The 25,967-nt window shown below is 36.3% G+C and overlaps 1 protein-coding gene across 1 annotated transcript in view; it reads right to left on the bottom strand.

The window, feature by feature from the left end:
- Nucleotides 1-17,347, bottom strand: part of LOC137029733 (zinc finger matrin-type protein 4-like) — a 39,824-nt gene extending 22,477 nt beyond the window's left edge. Inside the window, exons 1-2 of the mRNA XM_067399395.1 lie at nt 17,246-17,347; nt 10,000-10,089 (exon numbers count right to left, since the gene is read on the bottom strand). Of these exons, the coding sequence (XP_067255496.1) occupies nt 10,000-10,089; nt 17,246-17,347 (192 nt within the window). The remainder of the gene's footprint in view (nt 1-9,999; nt 10,090-17,245) is intronic.
- Nucleotides 17,348-25,967: the final 8,620 nt, after the last annotated feature.

The following is a 25,967-nucleotide window of genomic DNA, read 5'->3' as shown; positions in this document are numbered from 1 at the left end:
TGTTATTTTTTTGTAACACAAAAGTAGTGTTTGAAGTAGTGTAGCAATTTTTGCTATATAACAACAGTTTATAGTGAACGTCTGTATAGTGAACGTCTATATACTATATGGCAAGTAATCTAAATTTCTCCTTTCTTCATGGAAAAACATAATGATGGGTGAATTACATTTTTTTTTTTGCATGAAACATTCCATTAAACATTATATATATATATATATATATATATATATATATATATATATATATGAGATCCTGGTTGACTTTCTGAACTCTAATTGTTCTGTAACATTTGAACTTGAACTGAGGTCTGTCTTCCTTCCGCAGGGCATCGATCTGTGTCCACTCATTCTGCTTCTTTTTATTCCTCTCCTGACACGCCATAATGTCTTTATTTACTCTCCTGAGGGGAAAGGCCTCACCAACCTCCAGCTAAACTGTGAATGTCCTTTTAAACATTGACCTTGACTGGAAACAATCATCACGTCCACACAGGAGAGAAGCATCTCTTTTCATTTCAGATTTTTTAATATTGCTGGCTGTGACAAGAGACAACAAACTTATATCTTAAACTGACACAAGTTTACATTATGAGTTAGAGTGAGATAAACCGTAGAAATACATGAGGAGTCAAATGTTTATAGATGCTTTATACTGTAAGTGTGTCTGTGGGGGTTACTTTACTTTGATATTTTGAATTAAAATAGTCAAGTCTTTCTTATCTAATGCTGATTCAGTGTAATCAAGGTTAGAAAACTGTTTATATATCAAAAGAAAAGGTCAACACAAATGTTTTCAAGAGCTTTGCAGTTAAGCTTGAGACAACCACAGTGGATGTGTCAAAGGATCGAGCAAAGTACATGAAAAAGGTGAAAGAACTAGGGTAAAACACAGGTGCAAGCAACAACTACATTTAACTGAACAAAAAACAACACTCTGTCTTGCCATCTGCACCCCACAACACCTCTTGTTCCCTGTGGAACAGCTTCCTACATCTTCAAAATGCTTGTAATATTCAATTCCTGGACTAACATTTTCTGAACTGAGATCCATGACTGTGTTTCTTGAATATAACTCTCAACCATATGACAAATCCAAACACCATAACAGTGGTTTGATATTAGTGGTTCTCCAATCATGACTGACTGTATGACATATATAAAATATAAAAATAAAAATTGTCATATAAAAATACTGTCATATTACATTACATTACACACATAATATTTAAAGGTGCCCTAGATTCAAAAATTGAATTTACCTCGGCATAGTTAAATAACAAGAGTTCAGTACATGCAGGGCCGCGTTATCCTAATGGGCAACATGGGCTGCAGCCCAGGGCCCCGAACACTGGGGGGGCCCCCGAGACAATCCTCTTTTGCATTTTAAAACGCATCGTCGTCACACCCGAATCAAGAGTTACAGGCGTAGCGGACACGCACGCAGGAATACAACCAGGGCAGAGTTTCCCAAAAGCATCGTAAGCTTAAGTTGATAGTAGCTCCATTGAAACCAATGGAGCTACGATCAACTTAGGCTTACGATGCTTTTGGGAAATGCTACCCAGGACAGTGGCGTAGCGTCTGGGTATGCACGTTGGTTGCCCGCTATTAGGGGCTTAACACTAAGGTATACTTCTGACGTTCGCATCACGTAATTTTCGTCATCAGGAGGGTTCGCGGACGTCCGCGTGCAGCCCAATTTTTGTGATGGCACGGACCGTATGTGTACTGTACAACAGCCCATGCGAAAGTGAATTGAGTGCTTGAAAACAAAAGTCCACTAGATAGTGCACAGTGCCCATGCTGAACGCATCTTTCCGCAACCAAATACTTTTAAATGCTCGCACCCGCGTCTGTGCGCGAGACAGAAGCTGTGTACATATGTTCATAAAAAGTATAATAGAAATAATGTTGTCAATAAAGCCTATCTATGTTAAATGGTACTACTAAAATCATTAAGAAGCTGAATAAATGGACAAAGAAAGGGTTCATGCCATGTCTTAACGATGATCTGTTGCATTTGACCATCATTTTTAAAGTGGGTTTCTGAAACTTACGCATTCAGTAATGTCAGTAGTATAGAATTTTAAATGAGTCATATTGGTTTTCTGAAAAAAAGGCTACGTCTGCACATTTTATGATACTGCACGAGATGTGAATAAATGTAACTCGTACAGTCGTTGAGGTGGATACTTTTTATTCAACGAAATAATGCACATAAAACGTGATGGAAATTGCGTGATGGATTCCTATGGAAGTAAATTAATGCCAAATGTTTTTGAAATAAAAAGCTTGTTGAATTGCTCTAACTGAAAACAAATATGCATTACATTAGCTGTACTTGCATTTAGATGCACTGTATTTTTAAGGCTTGCATGTTTATGGGATGAAATTCAACATGGTCGTATATTTAAGCTGTGAATATTTCAATTAAAAATATTTCACACACATTTTCATTATTAAAAATTCAATAATTCATATTCACATTTCAAATTTCACTTCCAAGATATTTATTCTGTTTAAAAATACAACCTATAAAATTCAACTAGCAATTTTCAGTCCATTTTATTTCGCTTTACAAATTCGCTTCCACAAATTCAGTGGTTCAAATTCGGCAGAAAATTCAACATTTCACATCCGGGAACTGCAGGAAGAGCAGTAGAGTGCCGATGCATCATCTCTATCTGCTGTTAGTCTGCTTCACCAGCAGGTGCCGCTAGCGGCTGTTTAGGAAGACCAAAGCAACGCTAGTAAATCATCATTCATTCATAAAAACGGATTTACAGAATTAGAGCAAGCATAAGTGAATATGTGATGATTATCAGGGTAGGGTTGCACCAGCCGTTCGTAAGTTCTTTCTTAAAATTGAACGTAAAGTCCACACTAGTGGCTTAGTAACTACTAGCTAGTTTGTAACTAACTCTGTACTTTATTCGGTTGCACCATTTGTTCTTAAGGCAGAACGTAGCTAGTAGCTCGTAAGGTCTCCGTAAAGTAATGCGTAGTCGCATAATATGACGTTTACCTTCAGTTATCCTTCAAATACAGGAGCAGAAGTTGTTGAAATTCCGTGAATTTCAGTTTATCCTTCATTCTGACTTATTTTGCCTCACGTAGCAAACAGTAAAAATAAGTTCCCATTAAATATAATAGCCTACTACTTAATCATAAATGTTTTTATATGTAAATAACATTCAGAAACTGTATTTGAAACGAAATTAATAAGGATCAATAAATAAATACTGAAACAACAACAAAAACATAAGAAATTACATTTATTGATTATGACTGATTTTATTTGACATGCACAACACGGAGTGATAGGACCGATGCACACAGCGGTGCGCTGTTTAACGGGTTCGTGTTGAAGAGTGTCTAACAAAGTAATCTTTTCACATGATGTTCTCTCTCTTAAAATTTAAGAGAGTGTAAATGTCAGCAGCATCATATATGTGTAAAGAATGAAGTCTGTCAGGTAAAACAAGAGCAGTTCAGTCAGTCTGCTATTTTATTCCAACCGTTACTCTTGATAGGAGGCTTCCGTAAATATTTAGTGTATACGTAGAGTTACGCTTCAACTAAGTTTAATGGTGCAACCATAGACTGTAAAAAAAGATGGACGACGCGACGTCGCTTCCTTCCATTGTAATGAACTGAAGCCAAAATGGCCGACCGAATGGGCGCTGACATGTTACGCAATACGTAAGTTTGGAGCCTGGGCATGCGCAGAAGGAACCGTCAGTGGAGCCGGAGGCGGAGTCGCGATATCAAACTTCCGCCCAGACGACTGCGTCATCATTCATGTATTTTAAATAGACTATAAAAATTATATACAATTTAAAATTCTACCTATAAAATAATAGGCTATTCTATTTCTAGAGCAATAATACTTTTAAAACAGCAAATTCAGTAGATAAAATCAATATAATGTGCCACTAGAAACAACTCTAAATCGTCAGAAACGGTCCTGCCATTTTAAATCAAGTTCAACTAATGTTACAGGAGATCGATTGCTGTAATTAGAGTAAGCTATCATTAGTTTTGTCCTGCTAATTATTATTTTATACCCATAAAAATAATAAGTAACTGCCAGATAACGATCACCTGCTTTTCCCCGACATTGTTAACATTAGGTGTGTTATCTTAACTAATAACATTTATTAATTAGCTTATAACACCCATATTTAATGTTACAGAAAAAGGTTCAGTGATCCGTCAGATCCTGTAGGTCGGTTAGTACAGTTTACTGCTGAACAACTCATTTTGTTGGTGTTAAATAACAAAGAAATCGAAAATTAACAGTTAGTTAATACATCTTCAATCTCCCCTCGAAGCTCCGACAGTCCTCAGACAAGCTGAGCTGTCAATCAAGTTCGAATCATGACGACACGCCCCGTTTTTATAGCATCAAATTGCTAGCTAAAATCTAAATCATCACAAAAACGAACAATTGAATATATATCAGTGTGATAACAACTACCTTAAATGACCAAAACCATTTTTCATAAAGTTTTATTTGAAGCAGAATTTATTTTTAAGTTTTCACTGAAGTCTCATTCGACTGCATTGAGAGGGCGGGGTTTATGACCTGTACTGCATCCAGCCTCCAGGGGGCGATCAAAGAGCCCGTGGCTTCACTTTTCAGAACGTATGAGACACACCCGGGTGCAACACAAAAATATTTAGTAGTGCGTAAATTGTAACTTAGTGCCCATTTACGTCAAAACTAGTCTACGTTGTAACTTGCGCACAGCTGGTGCAACTGGCCCCAGGGCCAGTATAAATGCAGAAAAGCTGATAAAGACACAAAAGCTGCATTTATGTTTAATTCAGTGTATTTACGCTTACTTTCCCAGTGTAGCTACAGCTTTCTGTACAGTGAACAAGATAACGTTATTGCCCGATGCTGGTGTACAGATCAAACGTTAAATCTGAGATAGACATATATTTCTCTGTTGTTTAGTTTCCTTAACTTTATATCGCGGCGCTGTGTTGTAATACTAGGGCTTCCCTCATCCGTCATAGGATTGCCCTGCCATCAGGACAAAAACTCTTAACACAGCTTAATGGACTCGTACAGTGATATAAAAGACCAAACTCGCACCTCATTTGTGATGTAGGTTAGACTATATAGGCTCCAAGAAAGCAGATACTGGCATAAAGTTGATTTGACGCTGAACGTTTGATTATGATACTCGCAAATTTAGGGACCGTCTCTAAAGTTACGACATTCTGTATTCACGTTTCTACCTTCTACCAAACTCTTGTAGACACACATACACATATACATATTCAAACACACCTCACTCAAAGTACATGCATATATTTATACTATTTATTTATTTATTTATTTATTTTTTTACACGTTCATCACACTATTTTTTTTTACTTTGTTCATTTTTTATTTTACCTGATCATAGATTATCCTGCTTATACAAATTTTAAATAAAATTTAGAAATAAAATTAACTAAGTAGAACTAATTGTGTGATGAATGTGTAAAAAAAAGAAAAAGTATATGTGCATGTACTTTGAGTTGAGTGTGTTTGAATGTGTGTGTGTGTGTGTGTGTGTGTGTGTGAGAGAGAGAGAGAGAGAGAGAGAGAGAGAGAGAGAGAGAGAGAGAGAGAGAGAGAGAAGGGTGCATCACTCTTTGACCTGGCACCTATAGATGAACACTTCACAGGTAGTTTTGGTGACTAAATCATTCTCATCATATGCTATTGAGCTTTAAGTTATGGCATTTTTTTGTATAATCCAATACAGTAGTGAAATACATAGCAATCTTTACATATTACTTGACACTTTATTTGGAACCACTTTACAGTAAGGTTCATAATGTATTAACTAATGTGAACTATCCATGAGCAACACATTTGTTGTTGTATTTGTTAATCTTTGTTAACGTTAATAAAAATACAGCAGTTCATTGTTCATGTTACTTCACTGTGCATTAACTAAAGTTGACAAATACAACTCTTGATTTTAGTAATGTATTAGTAAATGCTGGAATTAACATTAACAAAGATTAGTAAGTGCTGTAGAAGTGCAGTTCATTGTTCGTTCATATCAACTATTTAATATAAAGTGTTACCTTTTATTATAATAAACATCAAAAATCTAAAAGGTTTGCATTATACCTGACAGCTAGATGAACAATTTACAGTTGGTTTTGTGACTAAGTCATTCTCTTTAAATGCAATTGAAGGTAGAAACGTGAATACAGAATGTCGTAACTTTAGAGACGGTCCCTAAATTTGCGAGTATCATAATCAAACGTTCAGCGTCAAATCAACTTTATGCCAGTATCTGCTTTCTTGGAGCCTATATAGTCTAACCTACATCACAAATGAGGTGCGAGTTTGGTCTTTTATATCACTGTACGAGTCCATTAAGCTGTGTTAAGAGTTTTATATGTCCTGATGGCAGGGCAATCCTATGACGGATGAGGGAAGCCCTAGTATTACAACACAGCGCCGCGATATAAAGTTAAGGAAACTAAACAACAGAGAGAAATATATGTCTATCTCAGATTTAACGTTTGATCTGTACACCAGCATCGGGCAATAACGTTATCTTGTTCACTGTACAGAAAGCTGTAGCTACACTGGGAAAGTAAGCGTAAATACACTGAATTAAACATAAATGCAGTTTTTGTGTCTTTATCAGCTTTTCTGCATTTATACTGGCCCTGATAATCATCACATATTCACTTATGCTTGCTCTAATTCTGTAAATCCGTTTTTATGAATGAATGATGACTTACTAGCCGTTGCTCGTCTTTGTAAACAGCCGCTAGCGGCACCTGCTGGTGAAGCAGACTAACAGCAGATAGAGATGATGCATCGGCACTCTACTGCTCTTCCTGCAGTTCCCGGATGTGAAATGTTGAATTTTCTGCCGAATTTGAACCACTGAATTTGTGGGAGCGAATTTGTAAAGCGAAATAAAATGGACTGAAAATTGCTAGTCGAATTTTATAGGTTGTATTTTTAAACACAATGAATATTTTGGAAGTGAAATTTGAAAGGTGAATATGAATTATTGAATTTTTAATAATGAAAATGTGTGTGAAATATTTTTAATTGAAATATTCACAGCTTAAATATACGATTGTGTTGAATTTCATCCCATAAACATGCAAGCCTTAAAAATACAGTGCATCTAAATGCAAGCACAGCTAATGTAATGCATATTTTTTTCAAATAGTGCAATTCAACAAGCTTTTTATTTCAAAAACATTTGGCATTATCTTACTTCCATAGATTCCAAAGCCAGAGTTGAATCGGTCGAATTTAAACTGGGACTTGTTAAAAAGCCTTTTTTTAATTTTAATTTTTTACATTTTATAGATCAGCAATGCAAAGTCATAATGATGGAGGAGCGCATATGAGCCTACTGTAGTAGGCTATTGTTGTTGTGATGTTTTTACTATTTTTGTCTGCATGTTTTAAATTGATAATATCTTATTCATATTAAAATCTTGAGACTCATTCGCATAAGACGCGCGATTATGGATGTCCAGGGGGAGGGGGGCCTTTGCGTTCGTTAGCCCAGGGCCCCGCGAAGGCTTAACGCGGCACTGAGTACATGGAAAAGACATACAGTGAGGTTCAAACTCTATTGTTTCCTCCTTCTTATGTAAATCTCATTTGTTTAAAAGACCTCCGAAGAACAGGCGAATCTCAACATAACACCGACTGTTACGTAACAGTCGGGATCATTAATATGTACGCCCCCAATATTTGCATATGCCAGCTCATGTTCAAGGCATTACACAAGGGCAGCCAGTATTAACGTCTGGATCTGTGCACAGCTGAATCATCAGACTAGGTAAGCAAGCAAGAACAATAGCGAAAAATGGCAGATGGAGCAATAATAACTGACATGATTCATGAAATCATGCTATTTTTAGTGATATTTGTGAATTGTCTTTCTAAATGTTTCGTTAGCATGTTGCTAATGTACTGTTAAATGTGGTTAAAGTTACCATCGTTTCTTACTGTATTCACTGGGACAAGAGCCGTCACTCTTTTCATTTTTAAACACTTGCAGTCTGTATAATTCATAAACACAACTTCATTCTTTATAAATCTCTCCAACAGTGTGTAATGTTAGCTTTAGCCCATTACCCCATTAGTATAGCCTCAAACTCATTCAGAATCAAGTGTAAACATTCAAATAAATACTATACTCACATGATCCGATGCAGACATGCAGTATGCATGACGAACATGTGTGTGTGAACTTTGTAAATACACTGTATTATAGTTGAGAGCGAGGGGGGGGGGACTTATATTATATCTTGTAAAAACTGGTTCTAGGGCACCTTTAAACAAATTTCAGATCAATATAATATAATATAATATAATATAATATAATATAATATAATATAATATAATATAATAAACAATGACCTAAATTATTGTTTAATATATTATATTATATTAATAATTGTATGCGCAGGTCGCAGGTTATATTATATTGTATTTGCACATGCGCATTTAATTTTATTATTTTATCCACAAGGAGGCAACCGTGCCCTGGGGCCGTTGATTCACAAGGTAGTTGAAAAAAACTGCATAAACAGAACAGACTGGAATCGAGTAGGGCTCGCTGCAGCCTGCGGTGGACATCCAACTCCGCCCATATCCAAGTATGACATCAAAAGCCACACCCGTGCCCAATACGTAACCTTGTGTCTCCCAATAGACAAATATATATGGTGACTCCCTATCCCCGTGTCACCCCGGAAACCTGATTTATTGTATGTTGTTTTCTGATTGAAAGGATTTTTAGGCATAAGGGTAGGTTTTGAGTGTCTTTCAGATTAGTTCAGATTTAGGTGGGTTCACTCTGTCATAAAAAGATGAATATAAGAAGTATGATGATTTCTTTCCCCAAACCATTTCACCAAATAATTTCATTGGTTACAGTGACGGGTCGGTTTAGGGATCAGTGTTTGGTGTAGGCAGTAAGTACTTTGATTGACATGACCAATAAAATCTTAAGAATTGGCTGCAGGGTGGCATTGGCCTGGCTTGTGACGTCACACTTGGATGTGGGCCGGGTTGGATGTCCACCGCAGGATGCAGCGAGACACCTGACCATAATGCATGCAAGCTACAGCAACAATGGATGCATACACAGACAAGAGGTTAGAAAGTACAACTCTAGCATGAAAGAATACAAAGATGTTTGTAATGGGTTGTAACTCATAGAGGGATTGGTTTCAATTTGTCGCAATGTGCTTGAGTGAAGTATACTAGTACACGTAGTTAAAAAAACAAAGTATATTTTCTGCTTAAGTGGCCAGTAACCTAGAACAGGCTTTGTGCTACAAGCAAAAGTTCCTGTCAACATATAAATAAAATATTGAACAAGAGGAAACAAACCATGCAAGTCTGTCACAGATTTGTGCATGCTTTTTTTTTATATAATTCGCTTCGGTAAGAAAGAGTCATCTCAGAACAAAAATGTTTGCAAAAATTTGCCAAATATATCGATTCAAAGTAAGCAAAACCTCAACTATACTTTGTACCAGTCATAAAACCTCTAGACCTTCAGCAGTCCAAACCACAGACATTCACAAGCCATGTGTGACGAAGTGACAGCTTGTCATGTGAAAGTTGTAACAAAATGGATTGGTTCATTCTTCGTATTTCTAAAAGATCCACTTCATCACTACACCCCAATGATAGCCTGAAATGTGAGAGATGCGGGACTGGGCAGAAGTAATAAGCTTAGACGAGCAGGTCATCCATGCCAATCAATATGTTGTGGACATAAAACCGTTTTCCTGGGGTGGCTACATCTGGGTTCCTCAATGGAGTAATGAAACTGCCAGCTTCAATCTTTGAGAAGAAAAGTGACTTGAAACTGGTGCTAGTATTTTTTCTGCAATCTAACAAATCCAAATTGTATAACTAGCAACAAATTCTCTATCAGTGCCAATGCATGTGCATTAAATGGCCATACGTAGGCATATTTCTTCACTTACATTGTCTGTCCGAAGCTTCTTCGCAGGGCAGCCACCATCCACTGGGTGTAACATGTAATACAGGCGAACTTTGTTTGCATGCTTTCGACTCTGAAAGAAAATAAGATAGAGTGTGTTTTACAAGCAGCCAGCTCCATTCCAGTGTTGACAGAAAAACAGCTCGCCATTGATTATGAAACCAAGTAATGTCTGATCCGACCCAAACAATTCTCATCAGAGCTAAAGGAACAAGATTATAGACCACTGCTTTCATTTCTCAAAGCTTGATATGCCCCACTGTAGCCTCTGAATGATCGCTCTGGTGGGTGGATAAAGGTCCTTATTGATTGTTGTGTAGCAGACGAATGCCCAGCCATACGAGCAGTGAAAAGGCACCAGAGGAGTAATTCTCACAGATGGTTCTTCAATCCATTATCAAGCAGGGAGATATCTGCCCCAAAATAGTAAATCTCCATAAAAACCAATGTAAACTAAAACGATTTGTAGTATGTTATGATGCCTGCAAGACAAAGGATTTTTGAAATCTAAAAGGCAGTAAGATGAATCATCAGACATTAAAGGAATAGTTTACACAATAATGAAACCTCAAAGGGTCCCAAATCTGTATTGCTTTCTTTTTTATCTGGAGCACATGAGACATTTTACAGAATGTCCTGGTAGGTCTTTTCATGAATGTAAACAACGTAAAAACAACGTAAAAAAAAGCAACATAAAAGTAGTCCAATTGACTCATACATTGTATCTTCTGAACCTATATGAAAGCTTTGTGTAAGCAACAGAATATGTTACAAATGTTAAAAAGAGGTGCTCTACCAATAAAAGAGGAGGTGCAACCAAAAAAATCAAAATGCAATTGAGCTGAACAAAGGCGCAACACTCACTCTTACAGAGCTCAAACTTTATTAATTAAAAAACATGACATGAGCAACAGAATGAAATTTAAATTTTAGTCAATGAAAAACTTCCACTTCATAAAATAAAATTCACTGCATGTTTTCATGTATAAGGACCCACTTACAGTATACTGAGGGTGTTGTTAAATTAAATTAAATAATTGTCTTTTATATTGACACAGTACTTAATGTTAAGATAAATTATTAAAATACTACCTGAGAATATTTACTTTCTATTAAGTTGAAAGCATATCTTCTATCCACTATTACAGTAATGTTAAATCAAAGACTATAGAATAACACAAGACGCGTAGAAAGTGCAACGCACGATATGGCGGAATAAGTCCCGCCTTCTAAATAAGAGCCAATCGACGATTGGTAAAGTCATCGTGTCACTGCAGCGGCCGTTAGAAGCTCCGGTTTCTATAGAAACAGTCAGACTCGCGCCTCTGAAATGAGGCACATTTAGGATTGTGCATGCGCATTAGCTTGATCCAGCCTGGAAAATACCTTTTTTTGGTCATGATTCGAGCGTTTAGAAACAAAATGTATGAGACATTTGTTGTCAGATTTCATTGGTGATTTCAAATATGAAATTTAATCGAAAGCTTGGCAAACAGCTTTGGAGAATTTGATGTTTCCCCATTCAAAGAGATAGGAGCTGCACTTGAATGCCCGAGAGGCGTTTCAAAGATGGCCGCCCAGTGAAATGACTTGTCTTAAAGGGACTTTGGTTAAATGTATAAAACTTTCAAATAAAAATAGATTTTGTAGTTATCCCTTACTGTTCAAGGCTGTTAATCTCATGATTTCCTATTTTTATAAAGCAGAATGAAACAGTATATATATCAAAATCAGTAAATGTACTTTTTTTTTTTTTTTTTTTAAAGCTACAGTCCACGATTTTTGGCCCTCTAGCGGTAAATAAACAGAAATGCACACGTCCGGAGCTACTTTTCTCCGTGTTTGTCTACGGCGAGTCACGCAGTTACTGTGATACTCTGTGGCGGGTCCTACCAGTCCGGACTGAAATAGTCTGAATATAAACACTTATTATAAGTGTACCATAATGATTCAGGGAAAGACAAAAACACGGTTTGGAAAATGGATTCATGTTGTATATTTTCATTATATAATTTCTGTAAATTCTGAACACAAAAAAGCTATGGACAACAGCTTTAAACATATTTAATTAAACAAATTTGATTTAATTAAAAACCATGAGCCCCACTTTGTCTTTTTATATCCCTCAAATTTTATCCAGATCCTATTTTGAAAAACCCTAGTATGAACTACTTTATTATGCTTTTTTGGCCCAAATTCATCTTTATTGTATGGAAAACAGCAGCACAAACATTCTGCTAAACATTTTCTTTTCCCTTAAATTTTTTTAAGCTGTATATGTGTGAATACAACTATAAGATGTTTTGTACTTATAATAAGTAACTTTTAGAGTAAATTTAGTAACGTTTTCAATTTTTATATCATTCTTGTAATTTTACATTTGAAATGCTTCATGGGTCATTTCTTCAAGACGCAACATACTTTTATGGCACTTTTTTAGGCTCATATTCATTTTCATTGTATGAACAAGTCATCTTGAATATTCTAATATCTTTTGTTCGACAGAACTAAGTCACACAGGTTTAAAATGACATGAGGGGGAGTAAATGATGACTTTTTAGGTTGCACTGTTCCTTTTAAACATCAGAGTAACGGTCTCATTCATTATGCAAATGCTATTACTAAAGTACATATTTAGTCAAGCAGACCTTGTGTCTGATCTATTGATAATCCACTGTGTTCTCATTCACTAGAGTACACTTTCACCACTGTGAGCTGCTTCAAAACAGAGCAGCGAGGTGCTAATTGACCCGGGACACTCTGGATCCCATCAAGCCGTGTTCACTCAGCCTTGAGTCGTTCCCTCACCTGTTCCTTCTCCTCTTGCTTATCTGATCATTTCAGTCCATTGATGCAATATCAGGCCTATGCTTTAGGTATCTGACACTGAATATGTCACCTGAATCACTTGCATTGTGGCTGCATTTACCCAAGGTCCATAACGATGCCACAACATCCCAGTTAGACGGTTCTGACAAATGTTTGGCATTGATCCTAACAGTCTGCTCTCTTATAATAAGCGAAGTGGCTAAGGCTAGCGCTGACTTTGTTCGTTCTTGTAAGCTAGGCACTCCTCAGCGGGGTGGTGGCACCGGGATCGGTCTCATTAAACGCATGACCACACAGCCTCATCGCTCTGCATCCAGCAAACTTCTACCATCCTCATTATAGCACCAGCCAGCTGACAATAACAAGCCTACAACTCAGGGCTTTGTTTTCTGAATTCTGTGAGGAAAAAGAAAGAAAATCAAAAGCGCTGTTGAGCAGATGTGTCACTCTGTTGTATGGGGAACATGCAGTACATTTTGCGATACATTTGATGGCTATTAGAGCACAACTGGAGGGTTTTGTAAGTGCAATGTTTGGTAACACTTTAGTTTAGGGTCCATTTTTCACTATTAACTAGTTGCTTATTAGCATGCATATTACTAGGACATTGGCTGTTTATTAGTACTTATAAAGCACATATTAATGCCTTATTCTGCATGACCATATTCCCTTAATCCTACCCATTACCTAAACTTAACAACTACTTTACTAACTATTAATAAGCAGTAATTAGGAGTTTATAGAGACAAAGGTCATCGTTAATAGTGATAATTGGACCCTAATCTAAAGTGTGACCCAATTTTCATAAATTTGATCAATAACATACAAACCTTTCAATACAGACCTAACATGAGCTCTGAGATTGTTAAGGCTTTTGTAGTTGTTGTTTAATTGAAAAACTACACTATAATCATAAAGACGTGCACCAATCAGAAAAGTCGCTGTTACAAAGGAATCACAAGGAATACATTTCTGCAGTGACTATACACAAAAAAACATTGCTAATGATATAATCAAGTTTCCTTACAGCTTAACAATGTAAAAACTTGTTTGTTTCTTTTTCCTTTCCTTTAAATTTAAGTAAAAAAATGCTGTAAAAAAGTGATGATTTTACAGACTTTACATTTTGGTGACTACATTTTGCAGTATAGCTAACTGTTTATGCCATTAAATTATATAAAGTTTATATATCAACTTATTTGAGCTATTAAAATCTTTACTTATTTGATATATCAACCTATTTGAGCTTGTATTTATTGTTAACTGATCATTTTTTAAACCATTCCCCTAAAATTTATAACAAACTTTTTATTGTTATAATTTTAACAATATTTTACCTTAAAAATATGCATATTGCCTTGTTAAATAAAATAATTTTGCCTTGTTAAATAAAATAATTTCTATAAATAATAAAGAAATTTAAACATTTTGCTGTTACTTTTTACAGTTTTCTGTAAAATTACATGTATTGTATATATAATATAATATACGTGGAGTCATATAAGTCCTATGAATACAATTTAATACAATTTGTTGATGATAAGTATTTCTAGACGAATAAAAACTGGTTAAACGGGCTTTAAGATAATTATCACACCAGGATGACATCTGGGATTCGTATATTGGGTATTCATCTAGAAAATCAACATGTTCTCAAACCAATACGCCTATATACTGTAGGTCGTTTGTCACTTCCCTGAAATACGACCCATAGGAGCGATTGCTAAGGTTGCGCCCCTATCGACAACAGGACACTTTAATTTTAATGCATTGTTCCCTTTTATCTGCATCATATTTTGGGTTTCGCATAGCTCAATTGGCAGAGCATTGCAATAACAATATGCAATCATATGATCATGTGATTGTGGGTTTGATCCCAGGGAATGCATGTGCTCATAAAGTGTATAAGCACTATAAATCACTAAGGTTAGGTTTAGGGGTGGGGTGGGTGTAGTCGTTAATAAAAAAATGTTTTTTGCTAAATGGAAATAGGAGAAATGGTGTAACACATTGCATTTAAATGAACACGCTTGTCATACGTCATTTCATGACGACAGATGTAACACACGCTCATTTTTTTTTATGCCAGCTAGAGGGCGCATGACTTTAAAACATAAATATAGGTTGTAATAAGATGCTTGAAAAATGACCTATAGGGTCGTTTTTTTTGTTGTTGTTTTTTTTGGAGGACAGTCTGGAGAAAATGTATGGCTTTAAAATCTTAAAGAAATCCCTAATGAATGGAAAAAAATACTTCCAGAACCAAAGTCGCATAAAAAATAAGCGGTCACTGCTGTCACGTCCTGTTAATCATGCTGATGATAAGTAATAATCCCAAACTCTTTGTCTGTTGGTGAAACATATTTAATCCATATCTACCTGTACAACTTTGACCCGCTGTGCTAGCAATCTCTAAATACGATCTTTCATACGGAAACACTGTCAAGAACACAGACGATCCATGTATCAACAGTTATCCTGCATGACCATGCCAAGCAACAAGAGGGTCAGATAAAATCTGAACTTCTCATGTTGAAAGCCTCATCATTTAAACATGAGAGACGTGATATTGCAGACGAGACCAGATTCTAGATTGGGTTAACAAGCTAACAGCTGGTTCTCAGCCAGCCCAAGTGTCGACCACATGGTTCCATTCCCTCTGGAGACGAGAGCGACAGGCAAATTTAAGAGGCAATAATTAAGACATCTCCATTCGTGGCTGAGGTAATGATATATGATGCAAGAAGCTGTCATCTGAATCAACCACTCTCTGCATGAGTTTCCAATCAGGCCAATGCACCAGATAAGACTGCAAAGACAAAAACCAAGCAGACAAAAACCTGCTGTGCTATTCAAGCAGAATAGTCTCAATTTTGAGCAAACGACTATTTCAAATCTAATATCATGATTAGGGAGCCCCAGCTGGTCCGGGGGCCTGGATGATTGGTGTGCAATATAAAGACCAGCACATCTAATTTCTCTGGTTGTTTGGTGAAATGGTATGGGGTGAAAGGAGCGAATGAGGAACAGGTGGGTGTTTCTGTCAACCACTGACCTTTTGAACCAGAGATTTTGGCCCGACAAATCACAAATGTAGATATCCAATTCTATGTAATTTTCTGACTTGGAAACAGCCCTGAAATTGCCAGCAATAATGTGAATATAGCGAGCTGCTGGGAAAAACCTGTGAGAGTTTTAAAAAGACAGAAAGCTGACAGTGCGCTGCTAGTGATGCATCTGTGTCCCGATACTAGCTCATCCCGCTAGGGTTTATGCATCAGTGAACCATTAACTGATGCAAATAAACACAAGCAATTTTTTTTTTTAATGTACTAAAATGCTTATGCAAAGAGGGCAATTTGTGTATTCATGTGACTTGCATCTGTACTGATTCAAGTGGGTTTATTGGGCTGTCAAAGCACTGTTGATCTAGAACAAATTTAAATGTGCTTTAGTTTAGACAGCCAAACAAATATATAATGACCTCAAAATTAATTTCTCAGTAAAAAATGGAAGTATACACTGCTATTGAAAAGTTTACCATTTCAGTTTTTTTGAGAAATTATTACTTTTATTCATCAAGAGTGCAATAAATTGATCAAAATAGACAGTAAAGACATGCTAAAACAGATTTCTATTTCAAATAAATGCTTTTCTTTTGAAATTTCTGTTTGTCAAAGAATCCTGAAAACATGTATTGCGGTTTCCACAAATATATTAAGCTGCACAACTGTTTTATTGATGATAATAATAATAAATGTTTCTTGAGCAGCAAATCAGTAAATTAGAATGATTTCTGAAGGATCATGTGACTGAAGACTGGAGTAATTATGCTGAAAATTCAGCTTTGACATCACTGGAATAAATGGTATTTAAATGGTAATAATATTTCATAATATCATTGTATGAGCAGTTTGAGACATTGAGATCATTTATGAAACTCTAAAGGAGACTTACTGTATCTAAGACTACCATAGTCTACTTCTCAAGAGAAAAAATCAAGATGAGACTTGCACCAAAATCTCCATTAATTTAATCTCATTGTTATCTGGGAGAAATAATTGAGATATAGATGCACTTATGATCTCATTTATAATTTTTCATCCTATGGGCAGGATTGTGGGGCATCACTCTAGGCTGTATATCTATCCGATCGCATTTCTAGCTTGATATTATCAGAAATAAATGTATTTGCATACCGTGATTGATGGCGGGTGAAATTCATGCTTCTTTTTTAATTGCATATGAATATTAGCAGCAAAAATCTAATTAACCTACTTATCTGCCCTCATTTAAGAAAGTGCGCAGCAGACCGTAGAAAATTATTGACAGTGGATCAAATTTAGGGGTATCAGTAAATGTTTATGCTTTGTGTGAATATGTGTGTGTGTGTTACTCACCTCATAGTGGGCGACTCTCTGTGACTCAGAGATAAGCTGAGCGCTGCACACTTTGCAGTAGCTGTCAGTGAATAACCCCGGATCCACTTCCGTAGACTTCATCTGAAGAGGAATATCAGTGCGAGTATTTTTATTGGTTTGAATACTTCAAACTAGATGAACTCTGAAGTCTTGCGAGACCATCTCTGCTTTCCTAAACTCATTATCACAAACTTTTTAAAGGGTTAGTTCACCCCAAAATGAAAATTCTGTCATTAATTATCCTCATGTCGTTCCAAACCCGTAAGACTTTTGTTCGTCTTCGGAACACAAATGAATATCTTTTTGATGAAATCTAAGAGCTTTCTGTTCCTCCGTTGACAGCTACGCAACTACCACTTTGAGGCTTCAAAAAAGTTCATAAAGAGATCATAAAACTAATCCATATGAATTGAGTGGTTGAGTCCAAATTTTCTCAAGAGACTCGATCGCTTTATACGATGAACATATTTAATTTAGGCTTTTATTCACATATAAACATTGATCAGCAAACACAAACAGAAGCTCAACCGAACCTGCGTGATGCGTGAGAACAAACCTCATTGGTTCTTGCAGAAGCTCAAACGTGCTGCGTAACACATGAGAATGAACCTCATTGGTTCTCAAACGTCAAGCGAACAAGCTTAAGTTTCTGTTTACCACAACTGATGTGTGCATTGATGAATGTTTATATGTAAATAAATACCAAAATAAATCTTCAGAAAATTTGGACTAAACCACTCAATTCATATGGATCAGTTTTACAATCTCTTTATGAACTTTTTGAAGCGTCAAAGTGGTAGTTGCGTAGCTGTCTATGGAGGGAGAAAGCTCTCAGATTTCATCAAAAAGATCTTCATTTGTGTTCTAAAGATGAACGACATGAGGGTGAATAAATGATAACAATAAATGATGACAGAATTTTCATTTTTGGGTGAACTAACCCTTTAATTGGTATAACAGTTAATAAATAAAACAAATGAACACTAATTGGCTAATCAAACAATATTCAGTGTATTTGTACAGTCATAACCTCGCCAACATCAATCATGTAAGATTTCATCACTGTGACATTTTGGGTTTATCATACAGTGACATTCTTTGCGCAAACTGATGAATTCTGTGACATTTGGATTTTGGAAAAAGGAGAGGTTGGAGAGGAGGGGGTATAATGAGACAGACAAGAGGAGAGATAAATCTGGCACCGCTCTGTGTCAAAAGAGGCAACAACTTGCAACTATGCCTGGAGGAGAAAGCAGTGGCATACTGTAGAAGACATCTTTTTAGTGCTCATATGGGACCATCTGACGCCAACCTAATACTGACCTTTAATAATCTAGACACTGCAAAATGATTCTAGGTCATAAAAAAGAGAGATATCTATTGACAGAAGGAGGTGAGGTCATCCATTTGGACCATACTCTCGTTTGGAAAGCTCCTGGCACCTGACAGGGATCTTAAAGGGATAGTTCATCCAAAAAATAATATTCTGTCATCATTTACTCACCCTCTATCATTTCAAATTCAAATCAGTGCGACTTTCTGTCTTCTGTGAAACATTGCACATCGGACCCCAATGACTTTCACTGAGTGAACAAAAAACACTGAGACATTTTTCAAACTATCTTCTTTTGTGTTGAGCAGAAGAAAGAAGATAGTGTCATACAGGTTTGGAGGGTGAGTGAATGATGATCAAATTTTGGATGAACAAATTTATCAGGGGCCGTATTCACAAAACATCTTAAGGCTAAAAGTAGCTCCTAACTTGCCGATTTAGGAGAAACTCTTAAAAATAATGGGCGTGTCAGTCCAAATCGTTGACTCCTCCCCCATCAGCCAATCACTGTGTGTTTACTCCACAGCAAGGAGGTCAACCCCCCCCTTACTCTTAGCTTAAGACTTAAGTCTTTTCCTTAGTAAAAGTTTGTCTCAGCAGCTTTGTGAATAGGTTTTAAGAGAAAACTCTTAGCTAAGAACTTTTACTGCTATTTAGGAAAACTCTTAGTGGTAAGATAAAATGTTTTGGGAATATGGCCTCAGGTGTATTTTTTGTAAATCCTAAAGTAATTTAAACTTTTAAGAATAAAGGTTCAGAAAGAGTGTTTTTTTCTCTCTCAGTGATGCCTCAGAAGATGTTCTAATCTGAAGAACCTTTTGTGCAATGAAAAGTTTCCATGTATGTTAAAGTCCCCCAAACTACCTTGTAACCAATCACGTCAACGTATCTGGCGGGCTTTAGCATATCATTAAAGGATTAGTCCACTTTCAAATAAAATTTCCCTGATAATTTACTCACCCCCATGTCATCCAAGATGTTCATGTCTTTCTTTCATCAGTCGAAAAGAAATGAAGGTTTTTGATGAAAACATTCCAGGATAATTCTCCATATAGTGGACTTCAATGGCCTCCAAACGGTTGAAGGTCAAAATTACAGTTTCAGTGCAGCTTCAAAGGGCTTTAAACGATACCAGACGAGGAATAAGGGTCTTATCTAGTAAAACGATAGCTCATTTCTGAAAAAAATTTAAATGTATATGCTTTATATGTCCAAACTCAGTCCTGGAGGGCCACTGTCCTGCAGAGTTTAGCTCCAACCCCAATTAAACACAGCTGAACCAGCTAATCAATATCTAAATAGGCATATAGAAACTTCCAGGCAGGTTTAGAGCAAAACTCTGCAGGACAGTGGCCCTCCAGGATCTATCTATTATATGCTTTATATAAACAAATGATCGCCTTAAGTGCTTCCACCAAAACCGCACTAAAAATTAGAAAAAGTATGAACACGGACAACAAGACTATTAAAGGTGCTTTATGTAAGAATGACAGCTAGAGGTTGAAATGGGTACTGCAATCCAAATTCAAAATATTGTTCGCTCCGCACCCTGCTCCTCAGACTCGACGCTCTCGCGGGTTGCCAGTTTGAAGACACAACAGGAGCGAGCTCAATTGACATTGGAAGGCGAGAAGATTTACACATTGTAAGATAATTAGTTGATTTATTGATTTATGATGAGTTGATATCGCGTTTTTAAATGCGAGATTTTTTAGGTGGACGATGAGGCTTTTTAGGTTGGGTAGAATCTGCAATCTCTGACCCAGTTTGTTCATTGGCTTCCATTGCTGCAATTCGCTGCATGTGTTTTCCGCCAACTGGCAACCTGGGGCTGAGAAATACCATTGGGTAAATTAGCAACGTGCGGTCTTGCACAGACCGAAACAAAAACAGGAATTCTGAGATGGAATGCAAATTTCAAAGTAAAATAACTGGCTGTAGCAATGGTTTTCAGAGAAATGAGTATGTGAACTCAGCATGTTTAATAAATATCTGCAAACATATTATGGTATTTTTATGCTTTAGTACAATCAAAAACTTAGAATAAAACACCTTTAAACAGCCTACAAAATGGCCTACTTTAAAATTAGCAAGGTTACTTCAAAAAACAAACAAACCTATAATTCTGCACTTTACCTGTTTTTCGCATGCTTTCATGACTCTTTCATTACACATTCACAACCATTTGTTTTTTGAGATTGTCATGGGATATATTATGGTGCTCTAGATTCGACTAAGGAGGGCCAGATCTATGGAAACAACTGCTTAGGGCTCATTTGTCATTCAAGGGCATTGCCAACAGAAATTTGAATAATGATAAAAGAGTTTTATATAAAAATAAAATTATGGTTGTTTTCAAACCCAATCTTCTCCCCCTAAGGGGTAACATCAAACCAACAATGTATCCCATAACTGTTCCAGACAAATTGTTTGCAGGCAGAAAGAATGTCTGTGACCCTCTGATGCCCCCCAAAAACTAAACACCCCGCAGTGACTTTACACTCAATAATCCAAAATCATTTCTTCCAAAAAAGCCATCTATCCTCTATCCTCAAAAGCAAACAAATGCATTTTCACTTATGCATTGAACTTTTGTAGTAAAGATTTGTATAATAAGCAGCTTCCTCAAAAAGAAATAACTGAGTTATGGGTTTAATTGAAGTAACTGCCACTACAAAGCCCTTCTAAATGATAATCAATGGCTCAGATAGGTTTATGAATAGCAACTGACCCTGCCAATTTCTCAGAAATGTAACCATTAATTTAGAAATGTAGGATTACAACAGCTTGAGAAATCAATTGGCAATTACACCATGATTAATCAGACAAATCCAAATGTCTGCTGTCTAACAAATGACCCTAAAATAACTCTAATCCTACATTTAAAAAAATCAGAGAGGAAAATAGTAGGAAAGAATTGGGGAGAAATGGTTTTCTGAAGGGATGGATCTGATCAGAGTCTCTCCAGTCAAAGTTAATCACGTCAATAAAAGCTCTGGCTGACAAAGGCCTGAGCAGATGAGCATAACGCTCTTCTTTCATATGTGGAAAAGTGATTGCTTGCCTCGCATAAAACCCCAGAACCACATATTGATTTCCCTTAAGTTGGGGGGAAATGCAATTCCTATTATTTCAATGAACATTATAAGGCAGTGAGGAGAATATATCACTGGGGAGACACAGGAGAGCAGTTGCTTTCTTTTTATTCCTACAAAACCCAGCATTTCTGAGATGAGGAGAAGACTGCAGCTGATGTGCCTAAGTTACCAGCATCATGACACTGACTGTACTTGCATGCACAAGAATATTCCGATATTAATGAACATATATGGTCATATTCTGATTATGCAAGTGCCATAAACATGATTGCCATAACTATATTAAACCAATATTCCAGTTTGATATCTTAATAGGATAGCTGACATATTCCTGTATAATTCAGAACTTTTGGTAATGTAGCCTAAATGTCTAAGAAATAACTTAAATATGAAATTACTCTGAAATATGATATACTGTATACCCAAAAATTTTATGTAGCCATGTTTGTTTAAAATAACAAATTTACACTTATAGATTAAGATCCATTAGTCTCTTGAAATTTAAGGTGTTTAAATAATGCTCGGATTCATAAGGGTATTCGACCTGTACTAGCACTTAAAAAGCCTTTTATAATAGTAGTAGTAATAGTAATTATGGCAGTTGTAGTAGTAATCTAGTTGTAATAGTAGTAGCAGCACGACAAATAAAGAAAGTTACACCAATGTACAAGTTAATGTATTATGATGAATGAGAAACAATGGACATTCGCGTAAAAGTGAAAACAAAAGCTTACTTTTAATTCCAAACTGTATCCCCGGTGCAGGTGATGGGAACAGACGGTCAGATGAGGCTGATCATAGAGTGTGTGGAGTGATGCTGCGCGTGCTGTTTATGACGGTGTCCTCAGTGAGCTCTCCGCCCCCCGCTGCGCTCATTGGTTGCTCCCATCCACACATCGGCAACGTGCAAATCAATAAATAATTGATTTAAAGAAAATTAAATGTCATTTATTTAATCCGTGAGCTGCTGCTCAATAACTTAAATAACGGAATAAATTAATTCTACAGCACTTCTGTTGCAAGTTATTTATTTTCATTCAATTGATTTGTCAAGAGCAAAACGTCGATTGTGCTTGTTACGCGTTATCATTTGTTAATAGAAAAGGTAGGCTATACCAAAAGTATGCAATACAAAATATTTTTAGGCTATAGAAAAACTTTTTTTTCTAGGAAGGTGTTCAGGCTATCTTGTTTTATTTGTGATTTATATTTGCATGCGAATAGGCTACTGGTGTTGAAGTTATTTTTAATTATTTTGTTACAATCCGTTGCGCAGCTTCTGAACACAAGAAAACGCCCCTGTGAACGATTCCAGAGGCTTAAAGGATTCACAAAAAATGAAAATTGTCATTAATTACTCACCCTCATGTCTTTCCACACCCATAAGTCCTTCGTTCATCTTCGGAACACACTATTTTTGATGAAATCCGTGAGCTTTATTTAATGTTATTACCACTTTCATGATCCAGAAAGGTTGTAAAGACATCGTTAAAATAGTTCATGTGACTACAGTGGTCCAACCTTAGTGTTATGAAGTGACGAGAATATTTTTTTGTGCGCGAAAATAAAATAAAATAAATAACTTTGTTCAACAATTTCCTCTCTTCCATGTCAGTCTCTTACACTGTTCATAATAGTAAACACAGTGCAGCACTTCCGGGTTGTATTGGCTGAGGCTGAGGCTAAATAATGTTAAACACTGGCATACTGAGAATTTATTTATTTTTTTTTTTTTTTATTGACGTATTGAGATGTTCAGACATGTTTACTTCATGTATGTTTTAGCCCAATTGCCTTGACTATTAACAGACTCATTCCTCCAATGCAACATCTTTATGTTCCCATCAAATATGTATATATAAATACACTGAAATAAACTCACGTTTTTAATGATAGATCAATTTTAGCTCTTTATTTTCACCCTGTTTGGGATTCCTGTTACAATCATAAAATTATATAGCCTAAATAGTACAGGTAAAGTCCATTAGCCTGAACAGAGCATGTTTCCCAAAGTCTGGTATATCCTTTCATAAAAAAAACTTTCTTACATTTGACACAAGCATCTTTTAAAGTCACAGAGTTCAACAGGTTCTTTATAAAAAGGAATGACCCATCAAGTAAAGTAGGTGCTGCCCTAAAGTCCATAAGCCTGAACAGAGCATGTTTCCCAAAGTCTGGTATATCCTTTCATAAAAATACTTTCTTACATTTGACACAAGCATCTTTTAAAGTTACAGAGTTCAACAGGTTCTTTATAAAAAGGAATGACCCATCAAGTAAAGTAGGTGCTGCCCTCTATTGGGAATCTGGTGTATGTGCATGGATGGAGATGATGGACGCAGCTGTGGAGTATTTTACGAATCAGTTGATTTTATTACATATACCTGTTATTTGATATAAACATGCCGCTGTCATTCAATACGTCATAAGATGCTTTTGGGACATGTGACTGACTGTCTCAGTATAAAGGTCAGATCCTGATTACGGAAATAAAAGACAGAGAATCGCTTGAGCCAATATATCTGCCTATAGAGGGAAATAAAAAATAATAGTGCAGTCATAAATTTGATCAAACTGTATTTTATATTTTTCTTGTGGTGAAAGAACGAACTTGAGATTTAGAGCCAGATTTTTTTCTCTCAATCATCAGGGGGTTTGCAGTGCCAAAACTGTAGTGTGGGTAAATCAAGAGGGGGAAATCTTTGAGGAAAATTTTTCTCAGACAGAGTCTCCAAACCAAATGTAATAATACAAGAAATAAAATAATAGATGAAGTAAAGATTATTCAACTGAAAATATTTACTTCTCTTCTTAGTGTCTAAATGTAATACAACTCCAGCTTCGGCTTTACCCCATTTTCAGTTTGTCAATGTCATAAATGAAACGTATGAAAAAAGATATGTTTATATCCCGGAGGTATGAGAAGCCATCAGCTGATTTATGAAATCCTCCCCTCCTGCCAAAATCTGCTTTCACTTCACAGTAGGGGTCAGGTCTGTATCTCAAGACTTGCAAGAGCAAATCAAGTCCAGTGTGTGTGTTCAACTCCCATCTCTGCCAAATCCATGATCCACGACACCCAAGACAGTTATCAACTGTCCTGGTTATGTTAAAACTGAAATGCATGCTGTCCGGATTTAAATACATCTGATTCAACGATGAATTTGTGCCTAAAAAGAGTGGCAAGTGGGCCGCCTTCAAGGGTTAGTTTACCCAAAGATGAAAATTCAGTTATTCTTTACTCTATGCTATCCTGTATGATCTGTATGTGTTTTTTACAGGTAACACAAAAGGAGATATTTTACAGAATGTCCAAGCTGCTCTTATATAATGAAAGTGAATTATGACCATGACTGTCAAGTTCCAAAATAGACAAAAAGCACTGAAAGTATGACAAAACTCAACCTATATAATAGCTTTTGTGTAAGGAAAATAACTAAATCAAACTAAAGTTTATTATAAGAAATTTTAGCCATATCTAAATATACATAATCATGATTTGTGAGCTTTAGCAGACTTATAGGTAGACAATTTTTTTATAACACATTTTTGTGATTCTGGTTGAAACTCTCTTCATATCCTGCAGCAATTAATAGAAGTGGTCTAAATATTAAAACATGTATATCTTCTGTGGAAGTCTCATGACCAAAACATGTTCGACCAATCATTGCATTCGGTCCGATGTCTGTTCGATCTGCCTGTCAACATATGTATTTCCATACCTCCGCACAGACATCACACACGTTCCATAAGGCTACGCAGAGTTGTAGCGCCACAGACAAACAGCAGCCACTTTTTACAGTTCCTCCTGAACCAAAACAATAAGCTTATTGCTGTGTCTACGCCATGTCATAACCGTAATTACTAGATGGCTGTTCAAGTACTCAGATTTATGCATTTCTATGTCAACACTATCAATGCTGAAATTAATCTGCAGCAGTCAGGTGGTACAAGAGCTCTGTAAGTTGTTTACAATCATTTTTATTGTAATGTTATTTGCTTTGAGACATGAGATAATTTAACGCCGTCTCTCATCCTGTGACGCTTTGCAGATTCTGCTGTGTGTGTTCATGTGTTTTGGAGGAGGCGTGGCTTTGGATGCTCTGAAGGGAGGGTGGGATCTAATGCTTTCAAAGCTAGCTTGCTATTGCTAGCCTCTTTGAAACTGACTACCCTAACTTTACCTTTAAACAAGTTCCTTTTGACTTGTTTATTTGCAACAGTAAATAGCATGATTTCAGAATATTTGGACTGTAGTGTGAGTCATATG

The sequence above is a fragment of the Chanodichthys erythropterus genome, chromosome 10 (assembly GCF_024489055.1).
Source record: "Chanodichthys erythropterus isolate Z2021 chromosome 10, ASM2448905v1, whole genome shotgun sequence".
Classification (NCBI taxonomy): domain Eukaryota; kingdom Metazoa; phylum Chordata; class Actinopteri; order Cypriniformes; family Xenocyprididae; genus Chanodichthys; species Chanodichthys erythropterus.
This window is presented reverse-complemented; position numbering and strand designations above follow the sequence as displayed.